This window comes from Paramacrobiotus metropolitanus, unplaced genomic scaffold, assembly GCF_019649055.1.
Source record: "Paramacrobiotus metropolitanus isolate TYO unplaced genomic scaffold, Prichtersi_v1.0 Parri_scaffold0000002, whole genome shotgun sequence".
NCBI classification, from domain to species: Eukaryota; Metazoa; Tardigrada; class Eutardigrada; order Parachela; family Macrobiotidae; genus Paramacrobiotus; species Paramacrobiotus metropolitanus.
In genome coordinates this window covers 1109021-1133582 of record NW_026570222.1, presented here as the reverse complement: position 1 = coordinate 1133582, position 24562 = coordinate 1109021, and the positions used below count along the sequence as shown (strand labels likewise).

The 24562-nt window shown below is 44.5% G+C and overlaps 3 protein-coding genes across 3 annotated transcripts; all 3 read right to left on the bottom strand.

The window, feature by feature from the left end:
- Positions 1-3612: 3612 nt before the first annotated feature.
- On the bottom strand, positions 3613-4485 carry LOC129588607 (uncharacterized). The gene has a single exon (XM_055482919.1). It carries the CDS (start codon positions 4483-4485, stop codon positions 3613-3615), a length of 873 nt encoding a protein of 290 aa, XP_055338894.1.
- Positions 4486-12240: 7755 nt separating this feature from the next.
- On the bottom strand, positions 12241-20694 carry LOC129588598 (dynactin subunit 1-like). The gene is made up of 4 exons (XM_055482907.1): positions 19084-20694; positions 17884-18009; positions 17691-17801; positions 12241-12342 (listed from the first exon to the last, which is right to left on the bottom strand). The coding sequence occupies exons 1-4, from the start codon at positions 20692-20694 to the stop codon at positions 12241-12243; spliced, it is 1950 nt and encodes a 649-aa protein (XP_055338882.1).
- A 2282-nt stretch (positions 20695-22976) lies between these two features.
- On the bottom strand, positions 22977-24531 carry LOC129588589 (tetraspanin-11-like). Its single transcript, XM_055482896.1, has 6 exons — positions 24466-24531; positions 24193-24384; positions 24032-24129; positions 23726-23996; positions 23567-23650; positions 22977-23479 (listed from the first exon to the last, which is right to left on the bottom strand). The coding sequence occupies exons 1-6, from the start codon at positions 24529-24531 to the stop codon at positions 23387-23389; spliced, it is 804 nt and encodes a 267-aa protein (XP_055338871.1). The 3' UTR covers positions 22977-23386.
- Between the last annotated feature and the right edge of the window lie 31 nt (positions 24532-24562).

Here is a 24562-nt window from a genome sequence, read left to right as displayed (position 1 = left end):
TCCTGACGAATTTTCGACAAAAAATGCTACAAAAATGTACAAAATGCAGAATTAAGTGCAAGGTATGAAAAATCGGATATAATACACAAAAATTCCGCCATAATTTATTCGAGACGAGGGAAATTATGCAGAGAAATAATGGAGACATATTGAGGCTGCACATTCTCCTGAGCATTACCAGTATCATCCAGTCGCACGACCTGTGAGTAAGGAATCTCCGGGGACAGTTCTCGCTCCAGTATCTGCATTTCTGCGACAGGTTCTTCAGGTTCTTGCAGTGGAGTTGGCTCCCGAACATCGCCCATACACTCCGAAAACCACTCTTCATAGCCTTTGATATCAAATGCAGCAGGAGACGACCAAGGCTCCTCAGGCTCTTTCTTCATCAGTCGACCACGAAAATTTACACACAAGTTTGCCGTCCGAATCCAACGCTGAGATTCTTCATCCGTTTCGAACATGCGCAAAATCTCCCGAATATGCTCTTCCTGTCGTTCTTCTTCAGCCCATTTATCATTCTCACGTCGGACTTCATCCATGTCCTCCATCGTTTCCACATAAACCATCATCGCAGCAAGCATATTCTGACATTCTTGCTGAGCGCGATCATATGCTTCCAAAGCTCTGATGCCCAAACGTCTGGCACCACGCGTAACAACGCGACGAGCAGCTCGAGTAACGATCTTGGCCGACATCTTAGACTCAGAGACAACTCTGTAGGGGCTGCACGGTTTTCTAAATTTGTGACTCGTGTTAGAATCTCAATTTTTGCTTTATGTACTGAACATAGCTGTGGACATCCACTCGTGATGCAGCAATGTGTATACCGGAAATGTATCAGACTGCCACTCCGTTGGTGCGTGAACCGGAAATACACTGTACCGCTTATTCTAATTTTTAATTTTAATTGGAATTATCGGCTTCCGCTACGTAACTTCATCTTTTCCAGATTAATAGACAGGTTATCATGTGAAGCAAAACAGCACAAAAATAAAGAAACTATTATCTTATTAAAACTGGAAACGAAGTCATTATCGACACATGGGCGGTAAAAAGATACGCAAACCATTCAAACCGTGTTAGGCTCCTTGTCCTCTTGGATGCACAACTTACAAGGCTTATTGTTCGAACTGCTGGAGCGCACTTCCGACAAGTTCTCCTTCAACGGTGACAGCGGGAAGCCGTAAAAGCCAAATCCTCCGGTGTTGGCCGATGCCGTAGGCGCAGAATGTGGTTCAGCCATCTGCGGGGCGCCTCCATCCAACTGCTCCACAGTGTCTCGGTACAGTAGCGGGGCAACCTTTTCCCAACGCTGAATAGTCATACCGTCACAAATAACATCCTTTCCAATCGTTCGTTGATCTAGAGGAACGGTATCGACCATATCCGGTGCCATGTTAATCAGCTGAGCAGCGCGAACCATTTGCTGATTCGGTGCTTCCTTCGGTTCTCGTTCTTCGTCAGGCATAGAGAACAACGACGAAATGGATCCAGTACGATAGCTACGCGGCGATCCAAACTCAGTGGCGATCGAGGACCCATGGCGCTGCGCATATCCAATCATGACAGGAATCTTACTGACAGATTCCACAGAAGCTGCTGCTAAACAGGAAGCCATTTCTTCCTCTCGACCCGAAGCGTAACGCTGGAAAAACGTGTTGTTGCGCTGCGATTTATTCGCCATGATAGTGTAGGCTTCCGATCACGGCTACAAATGAAAACTAGCGAGTACTTGTGGCAAAACTTGTACCGTACTGGCCATATATTTAAATTTTCAGATTTAAAGGCTTGACTTCTGGTATTGTACTATTGCATCTGTGCACGACGAGTTTTCGCTTATCCGTACTGGTTGGCTTGTACGACCGGTTGTACTTGCTTAGCTCTTTGTATTTCATATTTTACTGAGTGTTTGTACTTGATATTAATTTTAACTACTAATTAGAAGGAACAAGCACCCAGACGACCTTTTTAGCTTTTTATTTTTTTTTTTGGATTTTACCTTTCATTATTTTAGGGTCCCTGAGGGCTGCGTACGGTTGATACTGCACTTGGGGACGACGGTCTAACCGGATTTGTCCCATTTCCGTTAACAACAAACACACAAAACGCGTAAGAAACAATTCAGTGGCCTTTGAAAATGACACGCCACACACCAGTAAAAATCCAAAACAACAAAATTGAAAAGAGCAACAACATTTAGGTCAGGTCAGGTAATATCACAGAACAACAACAAAATCAAAAATGTCTGCCCATGACCAGTAATAATCAACAATAAATAAGTGAAAATTTACCATATCACTTGCTGCTGCTTGGTGCCAAGGAAAATAATCCTGTCTGTCCCGAGCTCAACGAGGCTGAAACAGCATCCAGACGGCGACTGACTTCTTCCGCCATCTTACGTCGCTTTTCCATCTCCGATTCTCGCTGCTTCTGCTGGAGTAACTCTTGGTCAGCAACGAAATTAGGCACAAAATCATGCGAGGGCTTCCCGATTCGGTCTCGCGAAGCTGAACGGTCACGATTCGTATTCACCGGTACTGCAAAGGCATCGACTCCAGGTGGCAATCCCGGAAGTGCACTGACTGCTGGTACTGCTTGCACGGGCTGCTGTGGTAATGCTGCTACGCTGGCTGGCACGCTTCCGACAATCAGGACAGACGGGCCTGATAAATGTTGATCAGCATGAGGAGGAGCGGCGACAATCTGGCCCACAACTCCGCGACTCGGATCTTCAACTGGTGGAGGCGCCTGCGCAGGGTTCGCGACGTCGACCTCCATAGGGACGCCGGAATTCTCCACTCGTTGAGCCGGATCATCTGGTCCAGCAGCATTCGGAGCAGGACCCTGTTCCCCCAAGGGTCTGCCTCCACGGATCCAATCAGATGGCCCACGACGGATGTTGTTGCTTCCGTGACTTCGATGGTACATAGAGCGATACGGGCGAAATCCGCCGCGCGCACGGCCACCACGGTATCCCCCTCTCCAGCCATACTGTTGCTGTTGTTGCGCCGTCTGCGATGACTGAAATACGGCGTCAACGAGCTTTTCAAAAGCTCGGTTCGGATCAATTGGCGGCATAGCAAATCATTACTGAAACAAGTGACCTTAGACAGCAAAAGAGTGAAGTAAAAGTTCCGCACGGAATAACGAAATAACAAGGAACTAGTACACAGCCTGTGCGGCGTGACTGAAAAAAGTGCAAATTTTAAAATGAGACGGTGCACTGTGCAATCTGTGCTGCTTTACCCGTTTAAATACCTGTGCCTGCTCTCTGATCAAGCGTGCCGGTGTGTTGGGAAATTTCCCCACTTTCAAATTGCATTCAAACTAACCAATCACCATCGCAGGTTAAAGCTCTTTTAATAGGAATTAGATAGATTACGTCACAGCATCGGCTTCTCCATACATGATCAAATCATCAGATTAAAAATTTTACCAGGCACACCGCGGCAACAAAAGACTGCAGTCAGCTATTCCGGACGTACAAAAGGCGCAAAAATTCAATTTAAGGTTACAAAAATAGAGATGAAATATCATATAGCAATAAATCGCTAATTAATCTCGCTATAAAGGCAATCGTAACAACAAGCTCATACGAAAGATGAAAGTTAACTATGCTGATTTGATAAAAATCGATGGCACAAATGGGTTGAGAGGAAAAATACCACGATTATCCAAAATGGGGCTGCGGACTGGTGTCAGCTGTCCAACTTGTAACTCCCCCGAGCGTGGCTCTTCTTCCTGCTGCTCGATGACGACCTGCATCTGCACTACTGCCGCTGCTGCTGGAACATTTTCCGCTTGCTCGTCATCATCGATGCGCAGCTGAGACTGTTCTTCCTCCTCTGGCTGTTCATCAGCAAAATCCACTAAGTCGCTAACATCCGCTTCCTCCATAGCAACTTCCGCAACAGACTTTTTTGGCAGGATAGGCGGATGCTCAAAATCAGGCATCGGGGCATCTTCTTGGTCCGAATAAATAATAAGCGAATCTTCGAAAATCCGCATTTCACGCTCGTTTTCGCTGTCCGAATCAGACGCATCATCTTTCTTCTCCATCGGCTTAGTAATCGTAGACAGGGGCTGGAAAATGCTGACAGCCTCCGGTTTCTCCGTACTACTTCCGGCCTCTTCATCTATTTCATCAAACTTGCGCTTAATAGATCCGATCAGACTGCTGAAGCGAACCCGGCGTTCTGCTTTAATGCGTTGAAGATGCTCCCATCCAGCTTTGGTTTCCACACTGGTTTCAGAACTGATAGAGTGATCAGTCGCAGAGTCGCTATCCGTTTCCGTATCCAACGAACCACTGGTGTCACTGGCGTCCTCATCACCATGCGCTTCTTCACCATCCTCGGCGTCGGCGTCGTCGCCCGAATCTTCGCTGTCCCGTCCAGCATTCTCAGCCGCAGCTTTAACCTCCGCTTGTTGCTGGTTCAGCGCGGCGATATCAACACTTGGATCAACGGCTTGGGCGATGGCCATATCATCCCTATCGTCAGCCACGGCCAAATCAGGAAACTTCAGTGTTACTGAGTCGACCGAAGAAGGCTCAGTCTCCGTATCTTCTCGTCCGAGGCCTACCGCATTCAACTGTGGCCGCTTGCTGCGCTGGACGGGCCTTTCCGGCACTCCAGTTCGTCGGGCAAACCCGGGGCGTGAAACGCGTGCAACACCATTCCCATTTCCTGCTAAATAGTAATATTATAGCAAAAATTCCTTCCATTTAATATCGGTGTGCCATGTCGTGTTATATTTAAATTAAATGTAAGAGTTTAATTTAGGTCTTTAACCACGGGCAAATTCAGAGGAATGCCATTAGATGGTAAGCCGTTTGAAAATAAAAGATTGAAAATAAAGTCGTAAAAAGCTACCTGCAGCATGTCCGCTGGTACCGCTGTCTTCCTCGGACAATTCCGGCGATTCCATCAGCCGAATTCGAGCATTACCGGTGCCAGGTGGGGTGCTGCTATTACTGGACGACGAGGAAGGCTGTCCTCGCCAACGTGTTTGCTCTGGCGTGCTTGCAAATGTGCCACGGCGCTGGTTCCCGCGAACGACATCTGCTCGGTCTGAATTGCGAACTGGGGGTGGCTGTTCTTCAGCGCTGCTCGATCCGCTGGATCCTTCCGCAAAATCCGCAGCTTGAGCCTGCGCTCGCGTCACTCTGTGCTCCGCACGATCCGCCCCCGATCCAGGCTGATAGCCCATCGGATGCCGGTTTGCATTTGGTCTTTCCAGAATGCCACGCTCACGCATTTGGCGAGTAGGCGGTGTGGGTCGCCAAGGTACTGCATCTTCTGGCTCCGGTATTTCAGGAGAAAATCGCCGGGACATGCTTCCCAACAAGCTTTTGTGCAAAGAACCCATAAAATAACGAAGAATGAAGCCAAAAATGAGGGTTCTTGAAATCAAATATCAAAAGTAAGATGAAGCACTTCAAAACTTAAGAATTTTCAAGTCGACTGCGGCATTTTACACACTGTACTATACGGTTTTTGCATGTCAGTGCCATAACATGGTGGTTTGCCTGTCGACGGGCACTCTACTTCCGGTGAGTAAATATTACGGAAATTCGCTCATATTTCATGAACCATTGTTCTTTGCCATAGTTTTTATGGATAGAAATGTTTTTTAGGTGCTATTTAATAATATTTTGATAAAAGGAAGACCGGAAACACCAATTCCGGATTTTCCGAACCAAAATTGCGCGGGGGTTCTCCGTGGGCACACAGTAGCTGGGATACATTCGGTATCTCGAAAAAGCTACTGCCCGCGTGCGGCTGACTCCCGGTATTTTAGCACTTAGACTTTTCGGGTTTTTCAAAACTTATCGCGAACTTTATTCCTGTTTTCCTTTTCTGATCTTATTGTGTTGACATCTTCTGTTTTTCCTTCTCTATAACAATTTAATATTTATTATTATCATTATTTTCGGTTAATTAATATTCGTGCTCTATAGGGGCCATGTACTGCCTGAGTGCTCCCTCTCGTGGCGATATGCGCGGAACTCGGCGTCTTTGCAACGATGTTGCCGCGATGCTCAAGAAACCGCTGGAGCCCATGGAAACTTTGAAGGCTCGTCGTCAGGAGGCAATGAAGGCTTGTGTTCAGGTTCGCCTCCTAGATGCCTTTATGAAGGGCGAACTAGTGGACATAATGGATATGCAGGAGTTTTTGTGCACTCTGCATGATGATTTCACTTCCGCCCGTGTAAAACTGTATTTGGAGGAAAATATTTCCGCGGGGTTTCTGTTGAAACAACTACATGTGGATGGACGATTCATCCTGGGGGAAGCTGAGCGTCTTCGGAGCCGTCGTCCCGTTCTAATTATCGATCAGACCTATAAACTCCGTGCCGCCATCTGTGGTATACTGCTTGAGGCTGGATACGGGGTTACTCGCCAGGAATTACTCGTGTGGCTGCGTAACACTTACGCTGTGAAGATCCCACATTTTCTGGTCCAATTCCGTAGAGCACTGCTGGCACTGCTTCGTTTGGGACGCATACGAACTGGGAATGGAACGCTGTTTATTCATCCCTGCGTCGATGCACGGATGAAATCGGTACGCGCTGGAGAACTCTCGACCGAATTTGGACGCACTCTCAGTAAGTTTCTATTTTTATTTTTGATTTTAAGTTAATTAGGCTGTCAATATGCCGTTTTCCTCCACTCATATTTTCTAATTTTACAGCAATCCGGATGAAGCCGCACGAGGCCGATTGCCCGTATTTGTGTTATGGCTTTGGCGATCTCACCGTGAACAATATGTGTTCTGCTATTGTGAATGCCGCGTCTGAACTGGGAAATGTGCGTGTTCCTGTGGCTACTTCGGAGGTTGTGGATGATCCTGGACCGTCAACCAGCTCATCCAGTGCAGAAGTTCCTGTTTCTGTGAGCTTCCGTTATGCTGCGCCCGAGAAGGAATCCCTTCCGACTCGTCGTCCTGCTCGCGCTCACACTGTGTTGCCCACTTCTGCTGATATTATTCGTACGGAGGTTGTTTCTACGGGACAGACTCTCAATGCCATCGCTGATTCACTCCGCCACAACTTAAAAGAAGCAGACGCGAGTGTTGCCAGTCTGAAGCGTCGCGTCGGTGATCCGACCACTACAGGAAAACCAAACAAGTCTGCGAAATCCTCCCGTTGATTTAAATTAGTTTGAGAAATTTCCTGCGCTCTGTTTTTCCTTCGTGAGCTAATCTCATCTGGATTTGCTGAATAATATTGTCGATATTCTCATTGGTAGCAATCTTCGATAATTAAACCATGTACTCATTTTAATTAAAAATGCCGTTTCCACTGCAAGTGTGTTAAAATCCCGCTATTGTATAAATCTTCACGCGATGTTCTCACAAAATTCAATCCGCGACATTCAGATTTTCTCATCTTAAATAAAATTTAAGATAAACTAAGACCGAGATAAAAAGATATTTTTCACTTTAATTTACGGCACTTTATTTACAAAATATTTGCCCTTGCTGGGATTCGATTCTAGATTCTGGCAACAACAAGGAAGAATCCGTAAACAACTCGGCCACTACGGCTTTAGTAATTTATACTGTTACGGATAGTGCCGGAATTGTATAAATAGTCACTTGGTGTTAAAATCTGTTCCCTTCACCATCGCATTTATTCTCCTGATCTAAAAATTAAATTTGTTTACAAGGAGTTGAAAAATATATATTTCAAATAGTTATTAGGCAGTTAATTTGCAAAATTGACAGCCATGTAGACACTTGAACTCGCTGACTCGGCTATCGGAGATGAGTGACATATCGCTCGGCCACTACGGCGTTACTGATTTTAAATTTTGACCAATAGTCTCTAAAACTGTGATTCTACATGATGGAACCATAAAAAGGATTAAAAATTAAATTTATTTATAAAATCACCGCCATCGCTGAGTATTGAACCAGCGACCTTAAACCGTTGTTGAGGATCTGTTAACCACTAGACCACTACATGAGTTCACGTTTAAGATTAATCTAGCCATCGCCAAAATTGTATCCGCCATATTTGAAACGTAAAAATGGCAAAAAATGAATGAGCCTATTACAAAAGTTTCTTATTGTGGTCTCGAACCTGGTATCTCGAAGCATTATTTAGCAGTGGCGACCACTACACTACTACAGTAATTTCACATTTTAAGCTCATTGTGCAATCACGGAAAATATTATTATAAGGTTTATTCCACAATTTTGACAAAAAACTAAATTCTAAATCACAAATGTTTATTTCACCGGGTATAGAACTCTAGACCTGAGCGTGGAGAAGTGCCACTGCTCACCCATACACTACGCAGTTATTACTGGCTTTTATTCCCGATTTCAATCCTTGTGTTCGAAAACATATAACGGTGGTTCGCCATGTCGTGTTATGCGATATTAGATGTTACAACTTCCGGTGGATCATGTCATGTTATGCCACAATTCAGATCAGTCAGTTTTTATTATTATGGTTCGAGATCGACAATTATTGCTTTTATTATTATCAATCGGCAACCAGGCAACGCAAGTGAATTCGGAAAACTATTGATAAGGTTCTAATAAAATTCTAATAAAATCTATACACGCGGTAGCAGTCAAATACAAGTGCAAGCAGATGCACTTCCTCTACTAACAAAACTGAAATAATGAGCATAAGAAATCAGGGGAAATAAAGTTTCCGAAACTCATAAACCAGGAAAAAGAGTGAACTAAAAGAATCCGAGAAAATATTCAGCAATCCTTTAGTCGAAACCAAATCCCCGCGGGTACGCATATTCGCAATATGGGCCTCGTCCGCTCAAAATTTTGTCGTAGTGCTCTTTCTGTTGGCGCGCGAACATGCGCATAAACTTCTCGTAAGATAAATTTTGAATCTGCTCCGGAGTCATACGACTTGTATACTTGACATGCCAGTCCGGAAGAGGAAGGTTTTTTGGTTTCGGTTTGACGGTGGTGTAATAGTTTCCGCCACGCTGTTCAGCCAATCGCAGGCGTAACTGCTCCGCTTCCCATCTCTGTCGCTCTGGCTGAAGGGGCTTGTCCTGATCCGGTTCCTCGTGACGCTTGCGGAACTCTTCTTCTTCCAGCAAATGCTGTTGAAGAATCAAAACGCACTTCGGCACTGCGCCAACTATACTGACAGGGAACTCATTAGGCACTGGCGTGCTGCTTGATACTGTCCCGCTGCCGCTTGCCTTTTGCTCTCCCTGTGAGGCTTGCTCTTCCTGACCAGAAACTTCTTCATCATCGAATTGAAGAAGGTCTCCCACATCTGATTCCTGCACAGGAACTGGAGCTACTGGCTCATACGGTTCCTTCCAAACAGACTCTGCGTACAGTTCCGGGGCTTCGCGTATCTTACACAGTTCTGGTTCACGAAGTGTCTTCTTCATCGCAAGCGGTTTGATGATCTCTGGCACTTTCTCGTCCACTGCAGTCTCACGAGGCATAGTTGCTTCAAAATTTTAGTCAAAATTATCAGAAAAATAAGGGAGTACAACCAAGGAACTTGAAAACTGCAATTTGTAAAACTGAATATGGTTTCACCGGAAGTACTGAAATACGAGCACGTGCTCAATCGAAAATGTCAGCATGGGCTCGTAACTCCCCTATGCTGAGGTTCGACTCGACATCGATGTGTTCTTCCTTTCACCGTTCTTTTGCGAAATTTTGACGACCTGTCCTTCCTTTTAGTGTCTAATTATCGGGAATAAGATGTTTTAATTTATTTTGATGTTTAAGAGACGGAAACAACACAATTTGCACGATAGCGAGTGTATTAGGTCCAGGGGTATGCTTTTACTGTAGTGCCCCCCATCAATATAGCTCATTTCGCCACTATACTGGTTTCCGGTTACTCCTTGGAGGTTCGTTCCCGTCTTCCAGTTTTGTTATTTTTACTTCGGAAATGTACCGAATAACAAAAGTAGGTATGTATAGTCTGTTTATACCTCTCCGGGGCACCAGAAATCTAACCATACCGCTCTATGTCAACTTCCGGTGGATACTATACTACATATGCTACGCTCATAGGTATAGTGCTCGGAGGTCCCTTATTTCCTACAATTGTTGTGTTTTCATCTCCGGGGGTGATTTAATCCCTTCCTTATTACTTCTCATGATTTTAGAAGTAAAAATTAGGCGTTTACGTTTATTCGGTCGGCGAGGGCAGGATGCTGAAAGCTATGTGCTGATTCTGCATAGCTGCTTGTCCCCTCTATCTCTTCGCGATTTTACGGTTTATTTTCTGACTTAACCGATAGCTTTTAAATCATCTATAGTTCTTATTTTTTTTTTTTTTTTTATATCCATAAAGTTTATCCATTATCGACGGCCGTGTTCAGATTTATCTTTAGACTTCCGGCTAAAACTTCCTCACAGAGCAAATAAGGATTCATTATAAATACCATGTTTAAAAACAAAACAAGATCGGTTATCACCGTACTTATAAGCTGTAAACAAAAGAAAATATTGTAATTATAAACACCATAATAATCCAACAATAATCTGATCACAATTTCTCAAACTGCAAGCGGATATGCTGTTTTGACAACCAATCCAGCTGCCGACGATCCTGCTTTTCCCTCGGTTGTTTTAGAATCTCTTTCATTTCCCGCTCAATTTGATCAATATTGGTGTAATTGGAGATGGGACGCACACGTAACTTCTTTACTTTGACGGTTTCCAATTGTGGTACGGAAGTCGGTGGTTTCCGTTCTGGCTTTGGTTGTTCCTGAGGTTTCTCTCCTTTGTTTCCGGTCTTCTTCGGTTTTCTTGGACATTTGAAGAATGCGTCCTTCACCGCCTCTTGCTGGGCTTTCCAAAACTGGTGAACTCTGCTGTTTTGCTCACTCAACGCGGCTTCGTCCAGCTGTTGATCTAGTGCTTCCGATCGGTGGCCAATGCTGCTGAAATATGTCTCATGTTCAGCAGAATTGCACTCATCGCTCGTGTCCTCTGCTTCCTGCCCTCCTTCTTCCATGGCCTTCTTTTTCAACAGGGCTTCCAACATGGCTTGCTGGCGTCGCATTCTCTGGTTCAACAATACTTTGGCCCGGTCATCTGCTGCGATGTCAGCTCCTCGCTGCATCGTGTCGTAGGTCTGAACGGCCAGCTTAATCTCTTTCCGTTCGTCTGCTGTCATCCTTCTACCTTGTGTGCGAATATCTCGTTGCTGCTGCAGGATGTGAGCTCGCGCTTCCATCATTCTGTAGGCGAAACTGCAGAAATGATCAGAATCAGGCTCAGGCATATCCAGTAGATAATCCTGTTTAACCAGGGACTTTTCCTCTTCTTCGGTGCCCAGGTCTTGCTCACGTACTCTTTCCATAGCCTTCTGAAAAGGGATTCCACTGGCACTCTCACGCCAAACGTTAATCGCATAAGAATACTGCCGTTCATAAAGATTCCATTCAACCAAGGGAGTTTTCAACTTCCCATAAACTTCATTGGCGAAAAACATGTGAGCTGACTGAGGAGACGCCATAATAGTAAAAGATAAATGCAAATCTTAAAGGAGAATAAATTTACAACTAAGTTTAAAAACCACAACACTGCGACGTCCGTTTCACAGCGTGATATAGCAGTTTCCGTTTCCGGTCGCCCCTGGCAGTCACTACTGTAGGTGGCTGACACAGCGACAGTTTCCAACATTTAACATAGTAGAGTTTACGGTTCTTCGTTTTGAATTCGATCACTTTAACTTCTCCTTTGTTTTCATCCATGTTTATTGATTTCCAGCTATTCCTTAGAGATTTAATCATTTTCCTTCTCTAAAGTACCAGGTTATCATGATACGGTAAACAGAGACATTCTTTGGTTAGTTAAAACGCGGTAGACGAAGTGCACTATTTAGAAGCAAATTCTACGAGGACTTATTCAAGTTTTTAGTCCGCATTTTCTATCAACAAAAGTTCTAACAATCAGTTTCTGCATATTTTTAGTTTCCCTTGATTCCACATGGTACTCAATCTTCCAGTGGGCGCTTTGTTCCTCGACGATCCGCGTCCTGCTCATCATCATTTATTTGGAGCTGCCTCAGGAGCGCATCAGCCCTCACGATTGCCTGCTGTAGGGTTTCCGGCGTACAGTGAACTTGGGCAGATGTATCTTTTTCATGTTCCGATTTCTTTCATTTTTATGCTCTAACAATAATTTCCAGCGCAGGATACGAGCGTCCGATCTGACTGTTCTTCCGCCCAGAAGGCCGCCTTTTCATCTTGGACTAGTTTCTGCATTTTATCCACGTCAAATGCTTCCCACTTCGTCTTTTTCATCGATCACCTTCAGCTCCTTGGCCATCTCCATCATATTCATATATAATTCCGGGTACTCGCGTTCTCGTACTTCCTGGCAATATTGGACCATGGCTGCATCACCAATCATCGGATTCGTTTGCCGGTAGTCAAATTCAATATCCGAGTCGTCTGACTCTGGCTCTGGCTGGTCTCCGGGATTACGGCTCAATGCGTCTGCGATTACGTTCTCTTTTCCAGGTATGTGCACCGGCTTAGTGATGAATTGTTGCACATATAACGCCCACCTTCCAAGACGACCTGCCGCGTCTCTCATATTGTGAAGGAATACAAGCGCTTGATGGTCCGTTTGGACTTCAAACTCGTAGTCCGAAAGGTAATGTCGCCATTTCTTTAATGCACAAATTAAGGCATACGCCTCCAATTCAGTAGGGAAGTAGATTTTCTTCTGCGTTTCCGTTAATTTTCTGCTCAAAAATGCAACAGGTTTCCAATTTACCGAACCTTCCTGTTCCTTTCCTTTCGGGCACTGCATAAGGACTGCTCCCACCGCAATCGTACTTGCATCAACGACAACTCTCGACCTTGCCTCTGGGTCGTACCGAGCCAACACTGGTGCCGAGGTAAGTGCGTCTTTAAGTTCCTGCACAGCATCTGCTTGTTCTGGTCCCCATTCAAAGTCCACTTTTTTAGGAATTAAGCGTTGTAACGGATCCGCTTTCTCTTGAAAGTTCTTAATGAACTGGCGGTAATATCCCACCATTCCTAAGAATCTTAAAATGTCTTTCTTGTCTTTTATAGGGCCAAATTCCTGGACCGCTTTAGTCTTTTCTGGATCTGTGCTTATACCGTGTTGATCTACCGTATGTCCCAAAAATGTAATTGAATTGACAAATAATTCTGTTTTTTCAGGACTTATGGTCCAGCCACATTCCTGAAGCCGAAGGAATAATTCTCGTAAATCCCGCATGTGATCTGCCAGGTTTTTAGAGAAAACGATTATGTCATCTATGAACACCAACACGTTGCGCCATTTCATGTTTGCCAGTGTTAAATCCATTGCACGCTGGAACGCGGACGGCGCGTCCTTCATCCCAAATGGGAGTACTCTGTATTGGAAGGTAAATTCTTCTCCCACCATTGTCGTTTTCGCTCTGTCTTCTGGCTTAATCTTTATCTGCCAAAATCTCGATTTAAGATCTATTTTTGAAAACACAGTTGCTTTATCGAGTGCATTTAGGATATCGTCGACCCGTGGTAAAGGATAAGAACTTCCCAACAATCGTTCATTAAGCTTCCGGAAGTCTACGGTAAGACGCCTCGATTTATCTTTCTTTTTAACGATACATATTGGACTTCCCCATGCTGAGTTAGTAGGTTCTATTATTCCATCTCTGACCATTTCTGCCGTTTTGGCTTGAAGCCATTTCCTGTCCTCGAACGACGTACGGTACGGTGGAGTGCGCACTGGGGCACTGTTTCCTGTATCGACTGAGTGTTCATATATAGTACAACATCCGACTGGACGAGCCTGTGTTGGTAAGACTGATTTCGCTTCATAAAAGATCCGTTTTAACGCTTCCTTGTCTGGACAGATTTCGCCGATTTTTATTTTTGCGAATGTTTCCTCTGTTTCAGGGTCAATTTCCGTATTGGACTGCACTTCCTGTGCCTGCATTGCCAAGCAATCACATATTCTTTCCGCTATCGGCGTGCCGCTTTCGTCACGCGGAATTTTACAGAATTCATCATGGTAATTCTCCCAATATCCCGGTGTGTCAACTTGATACACTTCATCGACCACCACTATACTTCCCAGGTTCGTTTCTCTATTTAGTACCATATGTTTGTCCGAAGCGTTCATAACACAAACTCGTGTGTTTCCTTTTTCATTGAGAGATACCACACCATCAAACAAAAGAACGTTTTTATTATTTGCTGGAATTTTGCCTTCGTACAGGTACGGTAACTTCTGCAAATTTTTCTCCTGGAATTTTTGCAATTTTTCAGCCGACATATCTGTTCTAACTCGAATGATTCCCTGGGAACGCGGCTGGATCATTACTGGGGACACCGGAAATAATTCCATCCTGAAAAATTCAATGGGCACCGGTTCTGGCTCGACTCGATAAATGTCCTCCGCTATTTTATCAGCCTGCTCGACGACATCCGCCTCATTCTGGACTTCCGATTCTCGCGACAGCGTGTGAATGCCATCCTTCGTGTACATATATGCCGGAATATCCTCAGAGTCCCGTGCATCCTGCGATTTTATCGCCGGAGCTAGAGAGCTTTGGATTTCTTGCGACATTGCTACCCTCTGATTTTCTTCCAATTGCTGGATGCATTGCTGGGTGAGTTCATTTAATTTTTCACGCTCCAAGGCTAATTGAATTAATTGTTGTTTTAAACGGCGACTCGCGCCCGATTTTCGCTTCCGTTTGTACTCATATTGGTCAATTCCTAGTTTTTCTACGTCTTGCTCACCGGCAACCTCTGCTAGTATTATGTTGGCACCGTTGCTTTGTTGAATCTCGTTCCAGATACGGTGTTGTTCGCCCACGTCCACATCAGCCATAGCGGCTTGTGTCGCTAATAACTCCGGGTTTCGCCAACTCGGTAATTGTTCTGTTTTCCGCTGCCCATGATATGCCACCGTCGGATCCCGTGGGGCTCCGACATAGACTGCTGAATCATTTGGTGCCGTTTTGGGTGACAACCGGATATTAGACACATCCAGACCGAACGGTAATTTACTTAATGCCTGTTCATGAGTCAGCTTTTGCTTCTCCGCCATTCTGTCTTCATAGGAAACGGGAGCTGGACCTATGTTGGACAGCGGCATACCTTCTGCCGGAACAAATGTGCCATTTTCGAAATCCCCTGCAGGAGCTGGATTTTCCGGTGAAAAAGTTACTTTCTTCTTGTCTGACATTGCCAACAATTCATTCCGATGTGCCGAATTATAATGCTGCCGATAATTTAAAGAATGACGACACTCTTCACATTCCTTCTCATATTCTTCAATTTGTATAATTATATCCGGCCAATAGAACATTTTCACAAGGTACGGATAAAGTTTTTCTCTTGGACCATACACTTGTTTATGTATCAGATTTTCGTGGAATTTAGCGATTAACTTTTCTCGCCATTGGAATGGGACATAAATACGTGGGCACTGTCCATCATGATCGGGAATTCGACAGATCAATCCTTCAAAGGTGATCATTCTGTTCAATTCGTATTTCAGGTAATTCGTATTCGCGTATTCAGGTCTGTTCAAATATCGGAGCCACATTCGACTGTCCATACAGTTCTGTTGTTCAATTTTCCAGAATTCTACATCTCTGTATTGTTTTTCCGTTGGAAATCTATCTCTGTCCTGCGGTCGGGTTGGCGGCATCATCCAGCGCATCAGTTCTGGATTTCTGGCTAGTTTGGAGGGATATTCCCGCTCATGTGTTTCGTCTACATGCTGGTGATTGAAATCAATCGGTACTACGTTCAGCACTTTATTCCCAAACACTACGCATTCCGCTGTTTTATTTGTCTTTTTAGGAAAACCCGCAAACGTGTACTGTTCATCCGGTAAAATATGTAGTAACGCAGCCAGCGTGGTAAGCGATTTAATCGGCTTACCAATACCCCCACAAACTTGACTAGCATCAATTGCAAAACATCGGCTCGATTTAATTATGGAATTTTTTACAGGGTTTTGTACTGCCGGTAACGGCTTCACATCTCCGTGGGATATTTCCTCCTTCTGGACATTCTTCTGCGGCGTCGCGCCTCCCCCACAAACTTGACTGGGAACTGAGTTTATCGGTGGGTTTGGCATGTCGTGTTGTACTTCAACATTTTCCTTCCGCTTGGTGACTGTTTCGTGGTTGGGTTTTATGTAACCTTTGACCGATTCCTTTACTGCTTCTTCCAGAAATGCCCGATCCCTCTGGTTCGATCCTGGTGGCATCTGACCCGAGTCCAGAGACTTCGCATTCGCTTGAACTACTGGTTTTGGAGGCCGTGGCCACTCCTCTTTCGCTCGCTGGATGTGCATCATGCACATTTCCACTGGTGCTTTCGTCAAAATCAGGTGGGCTGACTCGTACGGTACAAATTGTGCTTCTTTCGCGATACCGATTCTTTCTGTTAACAATAGTGCCAGTATTGACGGCGATGGTTTCACTCCAGGTGGGATCATTGGATCAAAGTGATGAGCTCTTATGATATCGGACATTGAGTGCATCTTTCTTGGGAACCATGTCGGAAAATTCGGGCGTCGGCGGGACAATCTCCACGTCATGGTATTCATATCCAGAATAAAAGGTTTTGTTGCTAAGAAGTCCAATCCCAATACAATGTGGTCTCGTTCAAACGTTGAACTGACCAATACTGCATGCTCAAATGCCATCCCGAACTCGTGGATGGTTATGATCGCACACATGGGCTCGATTAACTGTCTTCCTTGATAGGCCGTATGGACCACTCTCCCTTGGATGTGATCAGGACATTGATGAATGTACAGATCCAGGTCTTTCGCCATTTGGTGTGACATCACCGAAATGCTGGAGCCGGTGTCAATCATCGTTTTTACCTTCTGATAATTCACATCAATTACCGAATACCATGCCTGTGCATCTAAAGTCGGTTTCAAGCATACCGCATCCGTTACTGGATACTGGTTCGGATCCACAATTTCCAACGTATTACAACTTGCCGGAGTGCCATTTGCTACTGAAGTACCGACCATTTCCAATTCCATAATGTTTATCTGGGGATTATTACATCGATTTAAAATTTCTTGTGTAGGACGATACAGTCGAGGCACTGCTAAGGGATTCGGGCATGATGCCACTGAATGCATTCCATGACACCGGTAACAGATTTCGTTTCCTTGATTATTTCGCCATGCTTCCTTGCAGATGTTTCGCTCATCAAACGGCTGTTCCTGCTGATTCGGTTGCTGAGAATTCTGCCGATAATTTTGATTATTATTCGGCTGCTGCTGCCGATAATTATTATTGTATCCTCCGCGCTGGAAGTTATTCCCACGAAAATTATTTCCATAATTATTCGGCCTAAATTGTCCTTGATTCATACCCTGATTATTATTTACGGGGGCATTTGGCCTAAACTGCTGGAAATTCTGCAACGGCGGAAGCGGCTGTTGCACCAGTTGCATAGGGATAACAGGCGCCTGCATTTGCGGCTGAATTACGGGCGTGGGAGGCAGTGGACAAGTCTGAGCGAACTGTACCGGTTGCATTTCCTGTGCCTGAGGCTGTTGATATACCGGATACGGAATGTACTGTACTTGCGGCTGGGATATATTCGGAACGGAAGTCGCCTGCGCCGGCGGCGGCTGTGACGGCTGACTTCCCGTTTGGTCATTTTGATAATTTCCTGAACCGAAATACTGTCTTGAGTATCCGCCTCTATTACCAAGGTAATTCCCGCGGCCTCCACGCGGCTGGAAATAGCTTCCGCGGGACTGAAATCCGCCACGATTGGTACGGTTTTCTGCATCATTAATGCTGCCGGCACTTCTCGGCTCTTGAATAATTACACGTTGTCGCGGCTCACCGCCTTTTTTCTCCTCATCCAGAATTTTCTGCAATTTCTCGCAATCCTGTACTTGCGTTTCGAACTCTTCGTAAGTTTCCGGCCTATTGCGGTATAAGGTTGCATACCAGCCTGGTCTATGCTTTTTCAGGCCTTCCAACAGGACTTCCACTTGTTCCTCTTCCTCAATTCGTAATTCCTTGAACCACATCATAAAACTGTCCATATACGTACGGACTGATTCTTCCTTTAGGCAATGCCTGTTATTCATTGCCCGTCTCATTTCCCCTTTCGATGATGCACCGTTGAAGTGTTTGATTAACGCCTGTTTAAAGAATCTGTTCCATGTCCTTGTCGGATTATCCTTATACAATTCGGCGAACCAGATGTATGAAGCACCCTTCAATGCACCGGAAATTGCTTGACAGGTTTGTCTATCATTCCATCCATTTGTGGTACGACACTGGTCTACTGCAATTACCCATTGCTGTATCCTTTCAGGACGTGAGTCATCGAAATTCGGTAATTTCATACTGGATTCTGTTTTTTCAGAACCTCTTTTTGCCAGCTGTGCCAGGATGTCCACGATTTTGCCTTCCGTATCTTGTTGTCTTTGGACGTGTGGGTCTTGACGGATCGCTCTCTGGGATGAGCGGGAAGAGACTGAACCAGTCGCACTCGGCGGCTCACGGTAATCATCTTCCTCACTCTGTTCATCCGTGTCGGACATTTCTTCCTCGGTTTCCGTGTGGCGTACACTTTTTCTCCTTCTGCGTTCGGTTTCAACCGTGTGCCGTTGTAACACTTCTTTTCTCTGTGACGGTATTCTTTTTAGTTTAATAAAACTTTCCTTCTCTCTTATTTTAGGAGGTTCGACCGATTTCTCTGTTCGGATGGCCGGCTTTAACGGCGGTACCGTGCTGGGCTCACGTTGGGACAACAGTAAATTTGAATCCGACGGTCCAAAGGTCTGGTGATCATGGAGATCCTTCCGTGACGGAGAATTTAGATCACCGGCGCTCAATGGTGTTTCCGATTCGAAATGCACTTCTCGAGCTGCATGCTGATTCCGATAGTGTTGGAGTTCTTCCTGCATCTCTGCACACGCCGCACCCGTATGCTGTAATTTTTGTTGCAGGTCATTAATTATGATTCGACATTGATCAGTTTCAGCTCGTAATCTATCTACTTCCGTTTGTCTTACGAAGGCTGCTGCCTGTGCTTCCCGCATTTCTTTTTCGGCATTAATACATTTTGCACAATCTTTCCCTACTCTGCATTCCTTTTGCAGCTTCTCCTTCTCTGCTTTTTCTGCCGCGATTTCAACTTTATATTGTTCAATTGTGGCCAACAGGGTTTCCTCCCTGCTCTTGGTCACTGCCGACGTTGCCGCTCGTGAAGAGGACAAGTACATTTCATTCTGCGATTTGACTGTGGCTAACTCCTGTTGCAGTTCTGCCACATAATCTGCATTTGGATTGATACGCTTTTGTTCTTCTGTCAACTGTCTTCTCAGTGACTCGATTTGATTCACATCCTGTCCATTTTTCTTTTGTAACTCGGCATAAGCATCCCTCTGTTGCTGTAATTCAGCACGCAACCTTTGATTCTGTTCGGTTAATTTCTGATTTTGTTTTTGCAGCTCGGCTTCCGCCTGCTGGTTCACCTTCGGATTTCTGGATGCCCGCAAATTTTCATTTTCCCGCCGAAGTTCTTCCGCTGCATTTTCCACTTCGCGGTTACCATCCTTTAACTGTTGAAACTCTTCTAGTAATTTGTTATACTCCTTTTTATCCGTATCTGAATTTTCACGATAATTTTGTAAACTATCTGATAATGCGCGATTCTTATACAATGCGGTATCCCGCTCTTTACAAGCTGCTTCACATTTCTTCCGCATTTCATTAAATTCCGACTGGAATTTCAATTTTTCCTTTCTTTCTTCCTGTAGGAGCTGATCCAGCTTTTGCGATTCACCGATAGAGTCCAGTTTTAATTTGGACTGTGCCACAATCCTGCGTATTCCCCGTATAAGGAATGGAATTGAATCTCGCACGACTTCCTGTAACTCCTGCTTCGTTTTGACCACGGTCAATTTATCATCCACATTGGCTGCTTGTTCCAAAAATTCCTCATCCGTGAATTCGAAATCCTTATCAGAAAGAAAGTTTTCCAGTCCGGCCTGGGACGCATGAAATGTCGCTTGACCAGTACGCACAATTTTCATCTTGGGTAAGTGCAAAGTTTCATCATGTTTATTAGCCGGTGTTTCGTAGTTAGACGAATGATCATTTTCTTCCGTGGCATCATCAAAATCAATGAGGCTTACTTCCGTTGCTGGTTGTTTGTCTTCCTGAGGCTGAGCTAGCACCTCTTCTGGCGCCGATCTCTCCTTCAGTTTTGACACCGTATCCATAGTCTTCTCTTGTACCGATTTGGTTGACGGTTCTGAATCCTGCAGGGTTTTCTCTTCCTGTGGTGCCAATAGTTTCCTGGCTTCAACTTCTTTTCTAAATTCTGGAACTTTTTCCAATGCACGCTCCGCGGCAGCTTTGAACTGCTCATCTGTCACATATTCCTTTATGTACGGCTCAGGAATGCACCTGTCCGTTGACAACCAATTTTTTATGTAATTAGGCCGTTTCCGCTGGTATTGCGGCAGCGTTGGATCCTCCTGATACTGAACCCACGGTAATCCGCAGTACGGTACATCCGGTACTTCAATTCCCAATTCCCGATACATCAGCTCCAGTGGAATGACATCCACATTAAATTTGAATCGTTTCTGACGCGATGCATCATACGGTCCTTTCTGATATAGGGCAAGAATCTTCGGGTCAATCTTTATGATCGCCCTCGAATTATTCTTTCCCGAATCTGCCATTGTGCAGTTTTTCTTCCCGACTCAAACCCTTACGGCTCAAGTCCCGTTTCCCTATAATTAATTACTGTTTTTAGGCGATTGTGCCCGCTGGATTACAACCTTTTGCAGTTTAAATCCAAATTTCCTATCATTAATTATGGCGATTGTGCCTTACCAAACAATTCCCTATAATTTATTTATGGCGATTGTGCCTTACAACAGCAGCGATTGTGCTTACTGTTTAATCTGGTTCATCATCTCACCTTTAAGGTTTGAGACGATAATTCATTACGGCAATTTGCTGCCCTCCCTATAATTAATTTACTACTGACGACCTTTGCGGTCTCAACTACGAATTTACTTTTATTTCCACTTCCGATTTTATTTTCCACGCTGCAGGTCAATCTCCGATTGCCTGGTTTGTTTACGTTTTTCAGCTGCCTGGTATAGCTAGCTACTGATTTGGCTAGCGATTCCGCTGCCTTTGTATTCACCTGCTGAAGATTTTATCTTAGCTTGCCGTAGACAATGGCTTAGCTCAGATGCAATCTGCGGCTACGATCTGAATGTAGGCCAGGCGCACTGACGCTATACTTTACGCTTTATTTTCTCCGGTCATCGCTTTGCGCAGACAACCCGGAAATCACCCACTTCTCACTTTATTTTCACCACTTTTCTCTGGCTGACCTTTAAGGTTTCCACCAGTTTTACTGCTGAATTTTCGGCCCAGATTTATCAATTAATTAATGGCGAGGAAGCTCAGCCAATTGGGCGAGGAAGCTCAGCCCGGGGAGGAAGCTCACCCAATAAAACTCTAGGCCAGATCTGGACACTGACCTCCTTCGGTGTACCTTTCGGTTCGACACCTTTCTACGGACCACCACAATTTTCTATCAATTAATTACCATCCAGATTCCTTCCTTAATTTCGCTGTAACATCGGGAAATTAAAAACCATCGGTGGGCGCCATGTCGTATTATGAGGTTGCCAATGGTACAAAGAAGTACACGATTAGCTAACGACTCTCCGGACGGGATCGTCGTAACCACTATCCCTGCCTTGCTCAGTGAGTATAGCAGCTCTTGTCTCAATCGTTACAACGGATCACGGGAAATGTGCGGAATCTGGTAGGTTCAGGAACACGAAGATCAGGAATCCCTAAGCGATTGTGCTGAAGAATTCTCCTAACTTCCGGTCGTCACATATGCGGGTCGGACGAAGTACGAGCATACCGTGTTTACCACGCTATAATCCGATACAAATTACGAACGTCGATAATCACAGAAGATGCTTTACTCCGCTAACACACAATCATATGCACAACACAAGGAAAGTTAAAAGCAAGTAGTCGTCAGATCAGAAATCCAAGACTGAATTCCAATCCCTATCGATATTAGTAAAATCTCAGACTTAAATAGACTCAGAAGTAAAAACATCAGATACACCGCTAAGCCATGAATATAACGAATCACAGAACTGATCGGTGCTGATATCCGGTGTTGTACTTGCAGGTGAAGGCGGACAGTCAGTGGATGTACGGTGGAATCCCTCGTACGTACTCCTCCACACGTCAAGCGTATGAAATGTAATAATATATAGTGCTTACAGTTTCGTATGTAAAATGGAAGACTGCTAAATATTATGGGAAAAGTCATATTAATTACCAGCACTGTCTGCAATTATAAGTACTTACGTTGCAACGGGTAAGGAAAGACGGCCACAAAATAAGAAATTGCTTGGCTAAAGAATATTAATATCTGTAGCTAAAAGAAAATCGTAAAAATGTATCCAAGAATTATTTTCACCAGATTCCAAAAGCCTTGCAAATTTGCATTTTTACAGCTGCTGTCCTAAATTTACTTTTCCCACGCTCCCCAAAGTTTATTCTTCCAAATGGCGATCTACTTATAACTACTGTTACTAATAGTGTAATAACATTGATGATTGGGGGAATTAGAAAACGCCCACGCATTAAAAACTGTTCGGTCTCCAGATTACGTACAGTGATGTAATTCGGCATTTTCTTAATTTCATTTTCATAAAGAATATTAATTTGTTCGCTTTCAAATTAGTACCAGCTGGGTTATCCCGGTTACTAAGTCCGCACCTACTTGGACTCAAATACTGTAGTTGTTTAGTTTTCAAGATCGGGCATCAGACTGTATCTCACTGATCACTGTTATTAGTCCAAGTATTGGGAGAAATAGGTAGTCAGACATATATCGTAGCCTACATCAAAGGAAGCCAGTAGAGTAGTACAAATTTCAGAATCCAATCAATACAACACGAAAACAAATTGCAGGATGTTTTGACAATTTTCTTCCTAAAAACTCCAATAATAACTTCGAAAAAAAACCATCAGACAAACATGCTTCAAAACTCAAATCAAAACCGCTTAGATAAAAGTAAAACGACACCGGAAAAACGGCGAGTAAAAAATAAAACAGATCCACAACATAGAGATTCGAAAAGCACCATTCACCAGTTCACCACTGTAAAAAACTAAAATCATAAAAGATCCATAGGAATTTGGCAGCAATCGGAATGAGAAATGGAATGCACCATAAAGACGAAACAAAAGATTCATACCGAGCACAGACTACAGCAACAATTTTCGGATACTGATGGCAGTAGCAAGCAAGCATCACGCGCCAAGGCGTTAAGGCATACGGGAACAAAATGTTTGAGCGAATTGTTTCCTCCAGAATCCAAATTAACCAGCTCTCGTGTAATCATAACGCAGAATCGGCTCTTTTGGCTTTTTCAAGCGCGCAACAAGACAACAAGATAGCACGGCTCCAAACAACTACGAAAAATAAGCGCGTCTGTGTGGTTTGTAAATTTTGGGGCGTACTGTAGTAGTTTGAACAACAGAAAGTCTGTGCGTGCGTACCTGCACGGCGCAAATGCCAATTCCCACTCCACCTATGATGTACAAGCGCTCCCGGAGAAAGGCAGCGAATGATGAAGTACATCCCTAGAATAATTTTTACAAAATTACCTACTATTTTAGTAATTCTGTTCTCTCTACACAACGAAAACCAAGACTTACATCGTAATAAATGTTGGACGGATGGCTACGAAATCCGCACGCAGTAGTTGTGTTCTTGCAGCAACTATCCGGCACCGGAATGTAATCCGCCAGTTTGTCATGTTGTCGATCCTCGGCATTACCCCAGTCACTGTTCTGCCAGTCCGAATAATCCGCAGAGCCACAGCAAGTAAAGCTTTTCTGCAAAGAATCCATGGAGTTGCTCATTGCAAGATCCGTTCCGTAATCTTTCGCAATGATTTCTTTTAAGCGATGGTTGAGATCGGACCATCTAAAATGTCGCAAAAAAATCGGCGAGAGAACAACATGGATACTGGGAAAATTTGCTTACTTGTTCCGCGTAGATAAGCCAAAACTCCTGCAGCCGCCTCCAATATGAAGATCAGAAGCAATAAGAGAATATACTGCAAAAGCCACAATTTTCAGGTTTGCGTTACAATCTTAAACCGAAGATAACGGCCACGTACAGCAACCATCCAGCTCTTGCGTAGTTTGCACAGCCCAACAAAACCAATCGCACTGGTAATAAGGACCAAACACCCAGCTCCAATGAGGAGATAAGCGGCCACAGCGTAGGTCGTCGAGAGAATGATCGGTGTGTAGTTATGTCGATCAACCACCGTCCATATTCCCACTCCCAACACTCCCAATCCCGCAATCTGTAACAGCAGCCAGCTCATGCCATGTTGTTCACAGAAATGCAAACCAGAAGCTTCCGCTTGTCGTCTACGTACACATACCAGAAAGAAAACGTTGAAGAATGTCAACACTTGTTTCAGAAAATCGATGCGTGATTCGCTACGCATGTTGGATTCGCGGCGAAAATTACGGGTTGGT